Source organism: Danio rerio, chromosome 8 (genome assembly GCF_052040795.2).
Source record: "Danio rerio strain M-AB ecotype USA chromosome 8, GRCz13ab, whole genome shotgun sequence".
In the NCBI taxonomy this organism is placed as follows: domain Eukaryota; kingdom Metazoa; phylum Chordata; class Actinopteri; order Cypriniformes; family Danionidae; genus Danio; species Danio rerio.
Genome location: NC_141028.1, coordinates 22,288,022 through 22,305,000, shown reverse-complemented (window position 1 = coordinate 22,305,000; position 16,979 = coordinate 22,288,022). Strand labels below are relative to the sequence as shown.

Here is a 16,979-nt window from a genome sequence, read left to right as displayed (position 1 = left end):
TGCATGCTTTCGAGAGTGGGAGTTTATAACAGAACAAAACGGTGACGCAAAAGGATGGGCAAAAAGGAAAAAAAACTCCTCTACTCTTTTTAGACACAACATATCCCAAATGCTTAGATTTATAGCAGCTCTAAGAAGATCTAAAAACATTTTCACTTTTTTTTCATTAAAATATCCACAACACTGTTTTTAAACTGCATGCATTTACTCAAATGTTTATTTTACCCTAAAAAATTAAATTTTCTGTTTGTTCAAACTACTTATTCTACACAATTCTTGAGTTTTAAGGTGAGACAACTTAGTTGTTTTATGTTCAATCCACCTAAATTTGTAAACACTAACGACTTATTTTATCATGATGTCCCAGCACAAACCCAGCATTTTTACAGTGTAGTTTATAGGGTGCCTCTTGGTTACAGTAGTCTAGTCAATAGTATTAAATTGCATGTTAGAATCCCAAGACATACAGCACAATCTTACGCAACACTTCCCCGCATTAAATCAGCTTGAAAGTCCAACGCTGGCTTTCATCTCGTCCTGCACGTATCAGCGCTCGAGGAGCATGAGGTCAAAGCCCCGCCCACTGACGTGCCGTTTCCCTTTACGCCCGTTTTTCTGGTACATTCCGAGTGAACAATAAACACACCACAGCAGTATCGTTATTGCGGTTCTCGCACGTCTAGATAACGACATGTCCAGACAGTTGTTTATGTTTTGTTGCTGAAAGCGAAAGAAAGCGAGTGTTGTGAGCGACTCTGTGCCTCTGAGCTGCAGGAATGTAACAGGCAGCAGAAGTGTTGTGTTCAATCTGATGCAACACACGACATAACCTCTCTATCAAAATAAATATATTTACAGTATGGAGAGTTTATGCAGCAGTTATCCTATAGTCTATTATGTAAATCAATTGTTGACACACTGTTTTATATAGATAATTAAGATATTTGATTTACATTAGATTAGACCAAACAAGATTAAACTTTATTGTCATTACACATGTGCAAGAACAAGGTAACGAAACGCAGGAGTGCAGTAGCAGCAAGTGCACATAGTGTGTGCAGTATTCATTGTAGTAGCTATTACCAATTTGCCATCATTTTGTTAGTGCTTTGTCCTGAAAACATGCAAATATGCACACAGCAATTGTTGTAAAGCGATACATAAAATGTTCTCACTTCAAATATGAATAAAAAGTTACAACTTTAGAGAAGAGTATTTTTATAAGATGGTAAAATAAAACCTTTGCAAGTATTCAACAGGGTTTTGTCTTACAGTTTTACTTATTTATTAGTTTGGGTTAAGCCTGGTGTGAGTTGTTGCAAATGTTTCACCAGTTTATTTTTAAAAAGTAGCCTATTAAATCTCTTGGTCTCAAAAGATACTGAAACAGTTTTTATAATTCATAGTATCTTTTACTTTAAGTACCTCATTGTTTCCAGTAAAATTTCAACTTGTTCAATGCTGCATGTAAAGTTATACAGCTAATTATTTAAAATGTATTATTTATTAAATTATTGTAAAATATCTACAGTAATAAAAGCTTTAGTAAACTTTTTTGTCATAGAACTCTCGGTAGTAGTGATGTTCTCTGATTTTCTGTACAATTTTTAGCAGTTAAGCTAACTATAATTTGCGTTGTAGCTTTGTTTATGAAAGTGTTTAATGTACATTTTAAAAGTTCTTGGTAATGTATCTATTTTTCTATGCTAATATGATTTGGCTTGAACCTTAATATTTGGCATTGGAAATGGGCTTTAACACGCACTTTTTTGCATAAAAAGAACAATAGATACGATAAAACATTATAAAATACAAATTAATACAGTGTAATAAAAAAACTACAGAATTGTTGCAAACAATTTATATGCTTTGAATTTAAACAAACAAATTAAATTTTGTAATGTTCAACTTCATTTGTTAGTTTAAATTCAGCCCAAATACATTGTTTACATCTACTTACCTTAAAAAAACTGAGTAACTCCAAGGAATCTTCTTTGAAATTTTTTTTTTCAGTGAACTTAACACTTTAACATTAAAGAAACAAACCAACAGAAAAAAAAACTAAACAATAAAATATTTAAATATATATAATTGGATAATTAAAATTCACATTAGAAAATTATTCCAAAATGGCATACATCCTTATAGCTTTTTTATTTCTAATGTCTTTTAGGATTTCAATATAATGCTTAAGATCGATTTTAAACAAATGTTGGGTTTATCATTGGACTACTTTTGTTTGTATACATGGCACTACTTCCCATATAGAATTATTAAACCCACTGAATTATTAGCACCCGTTTATTTTTTTCCCTAGTTTCTGTTTAAGAGGAGAGAAGATTTTTTCAACACATTTCTGAACATTATAGTTTTAGTAACTGAAGTTATCTCTAATAACTGATTTATTTTATCTTTGTGATGACAGAAAATAATATTTTACTAGATGTTTTCTAGGACACTTGACACTTTAAAGGCTTAACTAGGTTAATTAGGGTAACTAGGCAGGTTAGGGTAATTAGGCAAGTTATTGTTTAACGACGATTTATTCTGTAGTCTATCGAAAACAAATATACTTGGAAGAGGCTTAAAATGTTTTTTTTTTTTTATAGTAAAAAATTTTATTCTAGCCGAAATAAAACAAATAAGACTTTCTCCAGAAGAAAAAATATTATGTGAAAATTTCCTTGCTCTGCTCTGTTGGTCTTTCTAACCCTAACCCATCATTTGGGAAATATTTAAAAAAAGAGAAAAATTCAAAGGGGGTTTAAAATTTCTGATTGCAACTGTATAATAATTAAATAAATAAACTAATTTTGCTTCTTAACAAAGTTTTATTATTATTATTTATCACAATATATTTGCTTTAACATGCACATACAAACTGGCTTGACGTTGTTGTTGTTGCAGAGTTCGACGTCAGTGTTGCACGATACTAAACCCCGCCCCCTCATTATAATGCAGAAACTGCCGGAAAAATCTGGAACGGGCAGACTGAGGATTGCGACATCCAGAGGTGATGCAGAAGTCAAGGGTGGAGCTCGATTAACAGTTAACGATTTCACCACCAAAACAAACCGATGGGAAATAACCATTTCCTCTAAGCGTGCAACTCAGCACTTAATCAGCATAAAGGCTAGTAGAGCAAAGATCCATGTAAACCTCGTTGCATTAGCCGTAGTTAAAACGCTAAGCAAAGGACAATTATAAAAGGGCCTTGTTTAAAACGAAAGCCCCTTGCATAACCAAATTATGGACCTAGTTTTAAAATATTTTCTGACATTGGTGAACTGAAGTCGAGGTAATGCAACATTTCATCATCCAGGCTTTTTTGTGACGTGTCTTTATCGCCATCTTGTGGATTTAAAGGGATAGTTCACCACAAAATGAAAATGACCTCATCCTTGACTTTCCCTCACGTGATTTTCCCCTTTAGGTTTTTTTCTTCTGTTGAACACAAAAGAAGATATTTTAAAGAATGTTGGTAGCTACCACCCATCGACTTCGATAGTAAAGGAAATAAAAGGAAGTCATTGGGTGCCAAGGAACAATATTTTTGTTCAGCAGAAGAAACTCAGGCTTTGAACAAGTGGTACAAATGTGATTTGTTTTTGTAAATCTGCAGACCATAATTTCTGTCAGAAATCTGTTTTATGGATTTAATTGTGAAGAGTATGAGAAAGCTTAGAAAATGAGACTGATACAAAACCAGAAATAGATAATCTTCCATTTAAAGGGTTAGTTCACCCCAAAATATAATTGGCTATAAAACTCACTCTCAAAAAGTAGAACAACATAGGTCAGGTGAAATCAAAATTTACAATCTTTATTTATGCTAGCTTCCAATATTATTCTTAAAATGAATAATTCATCTGTTCAAGTTAAATCACAGAGAAAAAAGTTTGTTTAGTTAATTTTCTATAATTTTCTTCCTCCTTACTAGTGGCGTCAACTTGAGAGCTTACATAGCAAATGTATATCAATACCCTTAGCCACACCCATCTTTCCATTAGATTGCAATGAGGAAATGATGCTCAAAGGAAAATTTTGGACTTAAAAAAACAAGTTTTAGCTAAAACTTTAATCCTTGGTGATTTATAAAATACAAGATAGTGGCTAAAACGGGAGTTAAAAAATCCAGGCAAAACAACCGGCCACCCCACGGCAATTTGTAACTTTTTGAATTAGTGGCTAATTCATATGAACTCTTACTATCTTATTCGGACAATTTAGTATGATTTGCTAATCCCCCAATGACAGTTGGGTTTAGGGGTGGGGTTGATTCCACGCCTCCCTAAAAATAAAATAAATAAATAATAAAAATCGCACGAATTAGCCACTAAACTGACAAAACATAAAATAGTCACGTTTCATCGTGAGATCAGCCTGCAAACACTGAGATGTTACGAAGTCAGACAGTAATTCGGGGTCATTTATTACCGCTCATGTACAACAATCAAACAGTATGTGTCTCATAAGACCCTAATCCATTTTCAGGAATGACGACTGTTCATTTGTTTTGTCTCTGTATGTTTTTGTTTCCTTGTTTACTCTGAAAGAAAGTTGTTGACTGCAGTTGCAGTCTTCTTTAATACTTCACTAAAAAATAAACATCATCTACACCTTGCATGGCTTGGGGGTCTGTAAATTAACATAAACCTTCAATTTTTGGGAGAACTATCCCTTTAAGACCCTTAAGTGTAAAACATCCAAAAATTAGCAAGAGGAAATAAAACAGCAAGCATATTGTACTGAAATATGTTTTAAACGCTTACAGTAGTTAAACTTTGCTTCCTCCTTTGAAGTGGCGGTCCTTCTGTTAAGGTCAACTTAAGGGCTTTCATAGCAACTGTGTATTAATATCCTTAACCACACTCATCTTACCATTAGTTTGCTATGAAGAAATGATGCTCAAAGGAAAATTTTGGACTTTAAAAAACAAATTTTATCTGAAACTTTAATCCTTGGTGATTCACATAAAATACAAGTTGGTGGCTATGGCGAGAGCTTAAACAAACACAGAAAAAACAAAAACTATTACCTTTGGCTCATGATACACCTACACAATCTCACGGCAATTCGTAAAGTTTTGATTTAGTGGCTAATTCATATGAATTCTTACGATCGCATTCGTAAAATTTAGTACGATTTGCTAATCCCCTAATAACGGTTGGGTTTAGGGGTAGGCTAGGGTGCCACACCTCCTTTTTAAAATCGTACATTTTCTTACGACTGAATTTGTACGAATTAGCTACTAAAATGACAAAAAAATATGTTTCATCGTAAGATTAAGCTGGATACACTGAGATGTTCGGGTTCAACTATTTGCTTCATATGACAAACTCGATTCCCAGAGGGCCGCAGCTATGCACAGTTTCAGTCAAACACAGCTGATCCAACTAATCAAGGTGTTCTTGACTACTACAGACTATTAACCAGGTGAGTTGGATGTAAACTATGCAGAGCTGTGGCCCTCCAGGGATTGAGGTCGAGACCTTTTCAGAAATGATGAGAATGAATTTGTTTGTTTTGTTAGTCTCTGTATGTTTTTGTTTTATTTTTTACTCTGATTAAAAGCTGTTGGCTCGCGTGTTATGAATCACCAGTTGCTACAGTTTCAGTCTTCTTTAATACTTTAAAAAATAAACATCATCAACATTTTTACAGCTTGGGGGTCTGTAAATTAACATCAAATTTCATTTTTTCGGGAGAACTATCCTTTTAAGACATGCAAGTGTAAAACATCCACAACTTAGCCAGAGTAAATAAAACAGCAAGCATGTTGTACTGAATTATATTTTAAACGCTTACAGTAGTTAGACATTAAAATCATACCATTTCGCCATGTTTTAGTCAGAATTAATGACAAAAACATGACAAATTAACAGAACCAATGACATAGACAAGATGAAGTGGGTTTAATATCTCAACCACATACATAAATAGTCAAATATACTCTGTATGCTAAAGATTATCAGGAATGATTCAGAACAAATTTAGGAAAGACAAAAAAAAAAAAAGTCAGATAACACTGGTTTCTAAAAAAAAAATACTCTCCATAAGCCTACACATGAGAATACAGAGAGATGTACAGGCCTCTCTCTCGAAACAGAATATTACAGTACTTTAAAAGCATATAAAAATAAAGTCTTTAGGAGTTTGGTTGATGTTTAATCCGCTTTTAAATTGTACAGTTGCATGGTTCAGATCTGTCTGGAATGTAAAGGGTCTGCTCGGGGTTTCAGTGGCACATCCGTGATGTCATCTCTTTCTGTTGGGGAAAAATAGACACTGGTTTGACTCGAATCTGAAACAAAAGCGTCTCTAAATGCAACTTCTTATTAATTTTTACAGTCATGGTCAAAATTATCGGCACACAGTGTGAAAAAACTGCTGACGAAATAGAAATACGAATAGAAAAATAAGACTTTTAATAATTCTGGCCAGGTTGTGCTTCTTTTGAATTGAAAACAGGATGAAGCAGATGTATTTTTAATATTTGTGACCATTACTGTATATTTAAATAAGTTGTGTTTATTTTAAGCTCATCATCTCTTTATACATGCCCTCTACAGATGTAAAAAACGTTGGCGAGGCTTTATGCAAACAGCCGGTGTGCTCCTGATGTCAGTAACAGGACCTGCGGTGTCACCTGATCCCACGGCATCAGTTCAACTGTGTCTATAGACCGAAGGCTTTTCTGCCTTAGAGGCTCAGACGCTCATTAACCGCCGGTGAGAAAATGATAGAGGCTGGAATATCAAACCTGCTGACTCATTCTGTCCTAGCGCGGCCCTACTAATTAGCAAAGACGTTATAAAATGGGCTCGTTAGCTGCTAATCACGAGTCGAAGAATTAGCCCTTGTTTCTGTAGCTCTTTGTTTCCTCGCAACAGGTTATGGGAACTTACTCTGACCCGTTTATAAAGCCACACACATACAGTAGACAACATCTGAAGCGGATCAAAAAATTTTAAAGTTGTAGTAAAGCTACTGAATAACACTTATTCTAGTGTTGGGATAATTCTAAAAAACTTTTTTTGATCCACCTTAAATATTGACTACTGTATATAAAGACAAATGCACGAGTGCTGCAAGTAATCACTGGCCACTTTATTAGGTACAATATCATGTGGGACCCCTTTTGCCTTCAGATCTGCTTTAATCCTCCGTGGCCTGGATTCAACAAGGTACTGGAAATATTCTTCAGAGATTTTGGTCTAAATTGACATGATGGCGTCAAATAGTTGCTGCAGATTGTCGGATACACGATGCGAATCTCCCGTTCCCCAACATCCCAAAGGTGCTCTATTGGATTGAGTTCTGATGATTGTGGAGGCCATTTGAGTAGAGTGAACTCATTGTCAAGTTCAAGAAACCAGTTTGAGATGATCCGCACTTGTTGACATGGTGACATGCGTTATTCTGCTGGAAGTAGCCATCAGAACATGTGTACACTGTGGTCATAAAGAGATGGACATGGTCAGCAACAATACTCAGGTAGGCTGTGGCATTGACACGATGCTCAATTGATACTAATGGGCCCAAATTGTTTCAAGAAATTATCTCTCACACCATTACACCACCACCAGCTTAAACAGTTGTTACAAGGCAGGATGGATCTATGCTTCTATGTTATTGACGCCAAATTCTGACCCTACCATCTGAACATCGCATCAGAAATCGAGACTTATCAGACCAGATAACATTTTCCAATCTTCTATTGTCCAATTTTGGTGAGCCTGTGCAAATTGTAGCCTCAGTTTCCTGATCTTAGCTGACAGGAGTGGCACCTGGTGTGGTCTTCTGCTGCTGTAGCTCATCTGTTTCAAGGTTTGATGTGTTGTGTGTTCAGAGATGCTCTTCTGCATACCTCGGCTTTAAGTGGTCATTTGAGTTACTGTTGCCTTTTTATCAGCTTGAACCAGTCTGGCCATTCTCCTCTGACCTCTGGCATCAACAAGGCATTTGCACCCACAGAACTGCTTTTCTGTAAACCCTAGAGATGGTTGTGCGTGAAAATCCCAGTAGATGAGCAGTTTTTGAAATACTCAAACCAGCCTGTCTGGCACCAACAACCATGACACGTTGAAAGTCATTTAAATCACCTTTTTTCCCAATTCTGATGCTCGGTTTCAACTGCAGCAGATCATCTTAACTATGTATACATGCTTAAATGCATCAAGTTGCTGCCATGTGATTGGTTGATTAGAAACTTGCATTAAGAAGCAGTTGGACAATACCTTATAAAGTGGCCAGTGAGTGTATGTCTGCCTGTTAGAATCTTAGACAATGTTAACTAGTGGCATTTTAATGTAGATAATAGTATTACATATAATCTGTTCTAATTTAATAATTTCTTTTCTTTTTTATACAGCTAACTGAATTTAATCATGTACCATGTTGTGGCAGATAAAGATAAAAAATATTGTTTCTTTTCATAGAGCATTTTTTTCTTATAGTACTTACAGCTCATACAACGCAACATAGTATTTTACTTCAGATAAAATGTTTTGTTTACAAAAAAATTAATATAATAAAATGTCACATTTTGATTTGCTGATATATTATAGAACACATTAATATATATATATATATATATATATATATATGTTTCCTTAAGTTTTTTTTAAACTACAGCTAATACTACTTTTACTACAGATAATTTGTATTATCCTGTAGAAGTTAGGCTTTCCTATAAACATATACACAATATTTTAATAAGCAATTTCTGATGCATCATATGCTTACCAGAGGTTCCAGCTCTTTGTGGTCTATGAGGTTGAATTCAGTAACAAAGTAATAGAAATGTTTGTAACAGGTGTTGACATGGGCCTCCGCTCCCATGTGGCTCACACGGTCAAAGTGGTGGATGTAGACATGGACAAAAACACGGAACAAACGAGACAAGATCTTCTTTGCTACCTGCATGAAGGTCTTAGGGAAGGGCGTACCTAAAACAAAACACACACAAAGAGAATGAATGAATGGCTATTGTGTTTAAATGCAAAAATCACTTAAATTAGTGTTACTAATTGTAACTAAAATGTACATTATGGGAATACAAAAGTACATTCAAGTCAGTAAGATTAATGAAGTATTGTTTTTATTCAACACTGATGTATCAAACTGATAAAGTGACACTTTAAAATGCTGTACATCAATCTTAATAAAAAAAATATGCTCATGAGAGTTAATCTCTTATTGTGGCTTAGTTTGCACCCTTATCAGTTTCTAGCATATGAAACAGCATCAAAGAGGCTATTTGTGGATTAAAGGCAGAACTGAGAAGTCATGTTGAGCTTGCTGACACCATCAGAGGAAACAAATCTTGAGAGGAAGGGCTCTTAATATCTTCTTTTCTCATCTGCACGTCCTAGCTACTGCGACACGTGCTAAAACACGTGCTACAACACATTATAAATCGCAGAATCAGATTTCCAGAGTGCCGTTTATTAATAGAGTCCATCTATGCAGACGAGCATGTCCTTATAGACGGCAGATTCTCCGACTGTGTCTCTGCATTCTAAGAATCCTATGCAGACCAGATCTATTTATAAGCCAGTGTAAATTGTGTGACCCAATTTGAAAGGCACTACTGATGTCTGATGGGAAGTTGAAGATAATGAGACAAAGCCAGGGAAGTCAAGCACAGCAGACGACCATCCTGATGTTTGCTGAAGTTTGCATCTAGACTTGTGGTTTAGTCATTTGTGACAATTAAATCAGATTTTTTTTCCTCCTCGAAGTGCGGTTTATTCATAAACTAATTTTGAGAGGATCACGTGCTTATGATTAACACGGCTGGCTCCTTGTTAGTTCCGTAATCAGCCCAATTAGATGATTACGGAAGCATTATAAATAATCTGAGTTTTTCACTCCAGTTATCTTCGTCTTGAAGCTCCCCCCTTTCCACCCCTACATCCTCCCACTTTTTCTGATCGGGCGACACGGTGGCCCAGTGGCTAGCACTGTTGCCTCACAGCAAGAACACCGCCGGTCCAACCCATCAGGCCGGTTGGTGTTTCTGTGTGGATTTTACATGTTCTCCCCATGTTCCCGTGGGTTTTCCCGGGTTCCCCGGTTTCCTCCCACCGTCCAAATACATAAACCATAGCCAATCGACTAAAACAAATTATCCGACCAAATACAACCTTAGTTTACACTTCTCACGGTGACAAGCAGGGGAGTTCTCGAGACCTACCTGACCTCGAATTCCCCTCTCACCCTTCTAACGAGAGGGAGCCCCAGGCTCGAGGATATTACGAGCTCAGGGCTCTCTCCCGGGACAGCATGCCAAATACGCTTTATTGATTATCAGCTAAGTGTGAACTCTTGAAATCTGTTTGATTGGCCATTTACACAAAGTTTTAGGCAAAAACGGGCAAATTTGTATAATTTTTTTTTTATTTACCCAACAACAGCATTTTTGTGACTGAAAAAAAAGCTTAAATCTGAAAACAGGTTTCAAAGTGGATGCTTTTTAAAACATATTTTATCATTTCTATGTTAACACACAAAAGCAAGGGTCTTCAAAAATGAAGATGTCATGCGCGTACATAGCATGTGTTTAAGGACATTTACATTAAAGGCAAGCACAAACAAACACAAAACAACGGCGGTAGTGTTGCTGCTCAAGTGTTTGCTAACGCTTCATTAGCAAAGTGAGAACTTTTACAACCAACAGTGGAGACAACATCCAAAAAAACACATCAGTGCCAAGCCACAGATGGCACATCATCAGTTCCCTACAGTTACTGTTAACTAACAAGGTGACAACACCAAATACTGGCCTGGCATATGAAAAATGAATATTTGTATGTTTTTGCGGAAGCATACATGATCGTTTTTGTCATGTAATTGTGAAACCTTTTTGGCTATATTGATTTTGTACATCAACATCTTTTTTTCCTATTGAGCAAAAAAGTTGAAATGTTGAACACAGATATTTTTTCTCTCTCCTATGGATATCAATAGCTACTGGTTAATCATATTTTTCTAAATTGTTCAACAGAACAAGGAAACTCAAGTTTGGAACCACTTTGTAATTAATAAATTGAGTTTGTTTTCATTATTGGGTGAAATATCCATTTAAATGCTCTGGGAAACTGTCAACAAGTGCTTTTTATGTGATGACCTACGTGATGTCCATATTGAGACATGCATACTACACAGGAAGTGTCGTCAAATGTCTTCTGCTTAGCTCACTCTGATGGCCTATGAAGGCTTAGGTTTAGACTAAAATACACAGCGTGCCTCTGAGGCAAACAAACAAAGCCACAAAGTTTGAATGACACTGCACTACATTGCATCAAATGAAGTGGTATTAAGAAGTGTGAGCAGGAATAAATGTTAACAATAGACAAGGGTATGTAAACACTTTAAAACAGTTTGTGTGTGTTAAACTTGTAGTTTACTACAACTGATATTTCATTTTAGCATTTTGCCAAGTCAATCATTCTAATCTTTATTAAGTGCAACTTAACTTATGTACAAATAAATTAAAATCAATGCAAACTATATGTGGGTCAAAAGTGAGACGTCATATTTTGGTGTCTCTGTATCAATACATTTTTTAAAGTGAATTTATATGCACAGAAAGCAATATATCCAAGTTAATGGTCTACCCTGAAGTTTCAAATAACTTTTGTGAAAAAAAAAGCCAAAATTTGGGTAAATAGGTTTCGTCATCAAGCATAAACAACATATGTTCATGTAAAAAACACATTCTGCTAGGTGTTTAACCTAATAATAATTGATTATACTACACTTTATTACATTTTAAAGCTTAAAAAAGCTTTCAGACTTGCTGAAAATGTTGTAATACAAAGAAGATTAGAAAGACAGTAGCAAAGTATAAAGATTAAATGTTAAAAAATTAGTTTTTGGGCTGCAAATAATTCAAATGTACAGTTAATAACAAAACCTAGCTTGCAAAACCTAGTAGCCTAAAGGACTTTTCAGTCAGGCAACCAAAATCTATCTACAATGTGCCCAGCAGTAGATAGATTTAGGTAGCCTAACTGGAAAAAAAAAAAACAATAGCCCTGTGACTTTGGGTTACCAGATTTTGCGAGCCCTTAATATTTTCTGTTTATGACTGAGATCAGTGACTCTGAAACATAATTTTGAATTTCTCTCAAAATTTTGAAATTATTACCATTTAAAAACTAATTGTATAAAATGCAAAACCACCAACTTAACAGGGTCAGTTGAGAAATTTTGTCCAAGTGCACCTCTGTCTAAAAGTATGGAAGCCTATTGCTCCATTTTAGACAAAAAGCTGAAATTACGACTTTAAAAAGTCAAATTCTAAATTATTCTAAGATTATTAAATTATGAATGGCAAGCTCATTGAACAGGACACAACACAGGATATAATGAACTGTAAATATGTTAAAATGCATGCAAATTCTTGCCTCATTAGCAGAATGACAGGTAACTAATAGCTAAACCTTTTGCAAAATAAGTACAACATTCAGTATTCATAATCTGCATTGTGTAGTTCAGTGGTCACCAAACTTGTTCCTGAAGGGCCGGTGCCCTGCAGATTTTAGCTCCAACCCTAATCAAACACACCTGAACAAGCTAATCAAGGTCTTACTAGGTATACTTGAAACATCCAAGCAGGTTTGTTGAGGCAAGATGGAGCTAAACCCTGCAGAGACACCGGCCCTCCAGGACCAAGATTGGTGACCCCTGGTGTAGTTTATGCCTACATGGAATCTGCGTGTGCAGAAATCCATAGACATTTCATCCCATCAAATCTATTTATTAACTTATGTGAATGTGTGTACATTTATATATTATTTTCAGTTTTTATATCAATTTCAGTAACATTATTGAACAATATGCAAATGTTTATGATTTATTTACAATAGAGTTTTTAAAGTAATATGTTCTTTTAGTACAGTGTTTCTCAACCCCTTTCCTGGAGGGCCACCAACACTGCATTTTTTAATGTCTTTGTTTTTTACACCAATAACAGGTCTTTCAGTTTCTGCTAATAAGCTGATGATAATAAGCATGCGCTGAATCCGAAATCGTCTACTACTCAGTAGGCACTGGATTTGAATTTAAATGTACTACTCGACCGTTAGAAAAGTATGTTCTATACAGCATGAATGTGCGAAGTATGAATTTAACTCAGATGTACTACATCCCTACATCAGTTGCATCGCTTCACTCCCTTTCATGAATTCTCTCGCGGGGCATCATGGGATAGCATAGCGTGCATCAGATGCGCACTTTAGAATCTCGCTGGAAGTAGTAAGTCATCTGGGTAGTTAGCGTAGTATATAGTTTGGAAGTACGCGATTTCAGACACAGCCATGGAAAATGTGCATAGCTGTTGGTCCTCCAGAAATGTGGTTGAGAAACAGTGTTTTAGTAAAGGAGAAACTTTTTGTTTATCAAAGTAATTTAATTGGATTAGCATTTTAAACTTAAAACTGAAAGTTTTTAGTTACTATACTCTCAAAATCATCCTGCAAAAATCTGCTGATTTTTTACAAACTTCTGTGCAGAAATAGCAAAAAAAAAATGTCAGCATATTCTGTCTGGCCCAGCAGACTTGCATCTTAAAAGGCAGATTTGGGCTTCCATAAAAAAAGTGTTATATATTTGTCTGGTTTATTCCTTACCGACATTAGTGGGGAAGATGTGTTCATTGTTGATCTGAACCTCAATCCATTCCATTAGCAGACTCATGTATTTAGGAGCCGGGAGTGCGGTGGGCTTCTTGTACTTCTGCTCGTCCTGCCAGCGGTACTCGTACTTCGGCCCACCAGACATAACGGGGCAGGTCTGGTCTGTGCAGGAGTCGCTGATAGTGCCGTAGATGAGGTTGATGCGGTTAAAGAAGTCCACCACGTGAACAGCCACCCAATCATTGAGGTCTTCACCGTGCGGCAGCTGAACCGCCTGCTTCAGGTCCAGACCTGCGTTTAGGGACGCCTGCGCTTTCTTGTGCAGCTCGAAGCGCTGCGTCCCAGGCTCGAACTTGCGCTTGGGCCGGAATGTCCTGTCCTTGTTGAAGACTTGTTTTAGTGCCATGGACATGGTTGATGGTGGACTAGACTGTTGTGTAACGTGTCGAAAATGAGCCTTTTGATAGCAGGGGTGCCTGAAATGAGAAATTAAAGGAGAGATAAACAAGGACAATATTGTGTGGAGGCTTTTTCAGTGTCACTGATTGTGCTCCGAGGAAGGACGGATGCTGCATGAGAAAAAGGGAGAAGAAACTAGGTCAAACTTTGTCTCCTCGCAGGGTTAGCAGATCTTTTGAGTGATGATTTGGTTCAGATGATTGGGTTTTATGAGGAGAACATTTTGAACAAGACTGCACAGATAATGAAAAGTTATGTGTGCACCTGTGTGTTTGTGAAAGATAAAAATAAATTAATTATTAGAAAAAAAAATTCAAAGAAGTTTCTGTTGCTCACCAAAGCTTCATTTACAGAGTATATACATGAATCAGAGAGTAAAATTCAACACCTTTTAAGACTCTTTCCACACATTTTAAGACCTTATAACCACTTTTCAGCTGGAAACACTGGCAAGATTTTAACTTACAGCATATTTACCAAATATTAGTGTAAGAAACTAATCCAAAACTAAAACATTATTCATATACGGCATAAAAATCTTTTAAATCTAGCTAATTCAGCAGGTTGGCGCCTATAGACAAGCAGAAGTAATGGTTTGCCTTGATCACTGCAGTAAACAAATCAGCATGGATACTGTTTCTTTCATAAACTACACAGCATCCTGATATTTGGCAGATTTAATTCAGGCAAACTTTAGCATACAACCATAAATTGCACAATCAAAAATGAAAAAAAAAAAAAGAAATACCTTGCAAAATAGCCTTTAAGACTTTTTAATACTTTTTAAGGGCCTTAAACTTTTCTACATTATCTGCTTTTAATACTTTTAAAGACTCTACGAACACCCTGATATATTCAGTTAAATTCAGGCTTATTTGTATAGCGCTTTTACAATGTAGATTGTGTCAAAGCCGCTTGTATGATTTATACATTTAAAAGAAAAGAAAAAACAAATAAAACAAAACAAAAAGTTAAAATTTGGAAAATATTGGTTTTTATATGGAAATATTTTTTTCAAATGTTATTAACTGCTGTAATTAAATGCTGAATGACTTTTCAGTAGCCATCGCTGCAGTCATTCAGAAATCATTTTAATATGTTGATTGATGATCTACTAATTGTAATGTTGTGTTTTATTACACTTGTGATCAAATACACAGCTTATGTGAGCAGAAAACACTTTCAAAAATAGTTTATATTTCCAAACTTGTGATGACCAATTTCAAGATTCTCACTGGGTACCATTTTTGATGAAACACAAAAAGTGCTTGAAATTTTTTCCCTGCTTCTGACATTGAAATAACTTCATGTCTTTGGATCAACATTGTTATTCTTACATTCCTGCGTGCATTTCCTACATTATTCATATTCCAAACTCAAGGATTAATTCCAATCTGCTGTGCAGCACATTTACCAAACAATAAATAATATTCCCAGCTGCCCAACAGGTTGTACACAAAGGCTTTATATTTAGAATATTAGAGGAAATGCTGAGTAATTTCCTGCTGGGTAGCACTGATGGCATTTATTAGCATGGGCAGGGGGATTCCAACAACTTCTATATGAGCCCATGATATTGAGTATGTTTATTAATTACAGAACAGGCCTACACATTAAAAAGCAAAAGTTTCAAATATGTGTTTTTTTAGTTAATGCACATATTTATATATGTATATGTTTGAATATATTTCAAACACAGGCATTTTAAATATTGTAAACATGCAGTTTTAAAATGAATGGATGCCAGCAGCATCTGAAGGGAAACAACATGTTGCTCGTACTGGTAATTCCGTATGACGACGTCGTTTTTAATGGCGTGACCAAGGCTTATAATCACATTATTTCAACTTTCATGTAAGCACAAAGGTGTGATAACAACACAACACTCGTAAAATCGCTCGCTGTATATCCAAAACGAACAAAACAACGATGTTGAAGGCATGTTTTCGTAGTGTACAATGAAGTTGAGGCAAACTTACCGAGCGAGCGCCTTTTCTAGTTCCGCTTTGATGTGAACCGCCTTTTTTCCCCAGCTTTCAGTTTTGTTCGATGTTATTCAGGGCCGTTTTTCGTTGTTGTACTCACATTGTATTTGTAATTGCTATAAAGTTAAAATGAACGTGGCCTTCGAGCTGTCGGAATTAATAAGTCCACACTTTCTAAGGAAAGCACAAGCCCCTCCCTGCTGAGCAAAGTACACTTCCTCTATTGAAACATCAGAGCCTCGTCTGTCTGCCTCTGAACATGAAGGAAGTGTACTGAAAACACTATAGATGCACACCAACATCCAAACGGCAAACACAGTGGATATATTTACAGTAAAAACCTTATAAAAGTCTTAAAAATTATATTACAGTAAATTATAAATGCAAATGTGTGTGGGAGAAGGACTGGCATTTTTACTTGGCAGACTTTTCCCCCTCAAGTGAAAGGCTGCATTCAAAACCGCATACTTCCCTACTTTGTAGTAGGCTGCAAACAGTATGCGACAATCTGAACACCGTACTTGCAAAAAGCACTCAGGTGACCCTGGAGGTTTGCTTTTGAAAGTCAATTAGTGCACAGACATGTAACTTAAAGGGATTTAAAGGGGTTAAACGTGCTCAGGTCTGTTTGGCGCGGCTGTGGATTAAAGGTAATAATGCTAAGTTTCTTACACAGACTAAACATTTTACTTTAAACATACCTCAGTGTGTCATCAGGAGCTATGAATAGGCTTATTGCATTTATTTTATAATTTTGTTTATTTTTTTAACTTGGTTAGCATTTTGTGAAACACCAATGACATTTCAGATATAAATCTTTGGTTATGAAATGTGAAAAAAGAAAGAAAAAACAAGTCAGCTATATTTTGGATGGCCTGAAGGCGAATAA

At 35.8% G+C, this 16,979-nt stretch overlaps 1 protein-coding gene across 2 annotated transcripts; it reads right to left on the bottom strand.

Moving 5' to 3' along the window:
• Positions 1 to 5,607: 5,607 nt before the first annotated feature.
• mob3a (MOB kinase activator 3A) lies at positions 5,608 to 16,289 on the bottom strand. 2 transcript variants are annotated; one of them, XR_015496855.1, is made up of 5 exons: positions 16,085 to 16,289; positions 13,641 to 14,122; positions 8,707 to 8,951; positions 7,659 to 7,987; positions 7,103 to 7,454 (listed from the first exon to the last, which is right to left on the bottom strand). XR_015496855.1 is itself a non-coding variant. In NM_199716.2 (4 exon segments), coding segments are annotated over 3 exon segments (651 nt in total). In that variant the 5' UTR covers positions 14,059 to 14,122; positions 16,085 to 16,289; the 3' UTR covers positions 5,608 to 6,238.
• Positions 16,290 to 16,979: the final 690 nt, after the last annotated feature.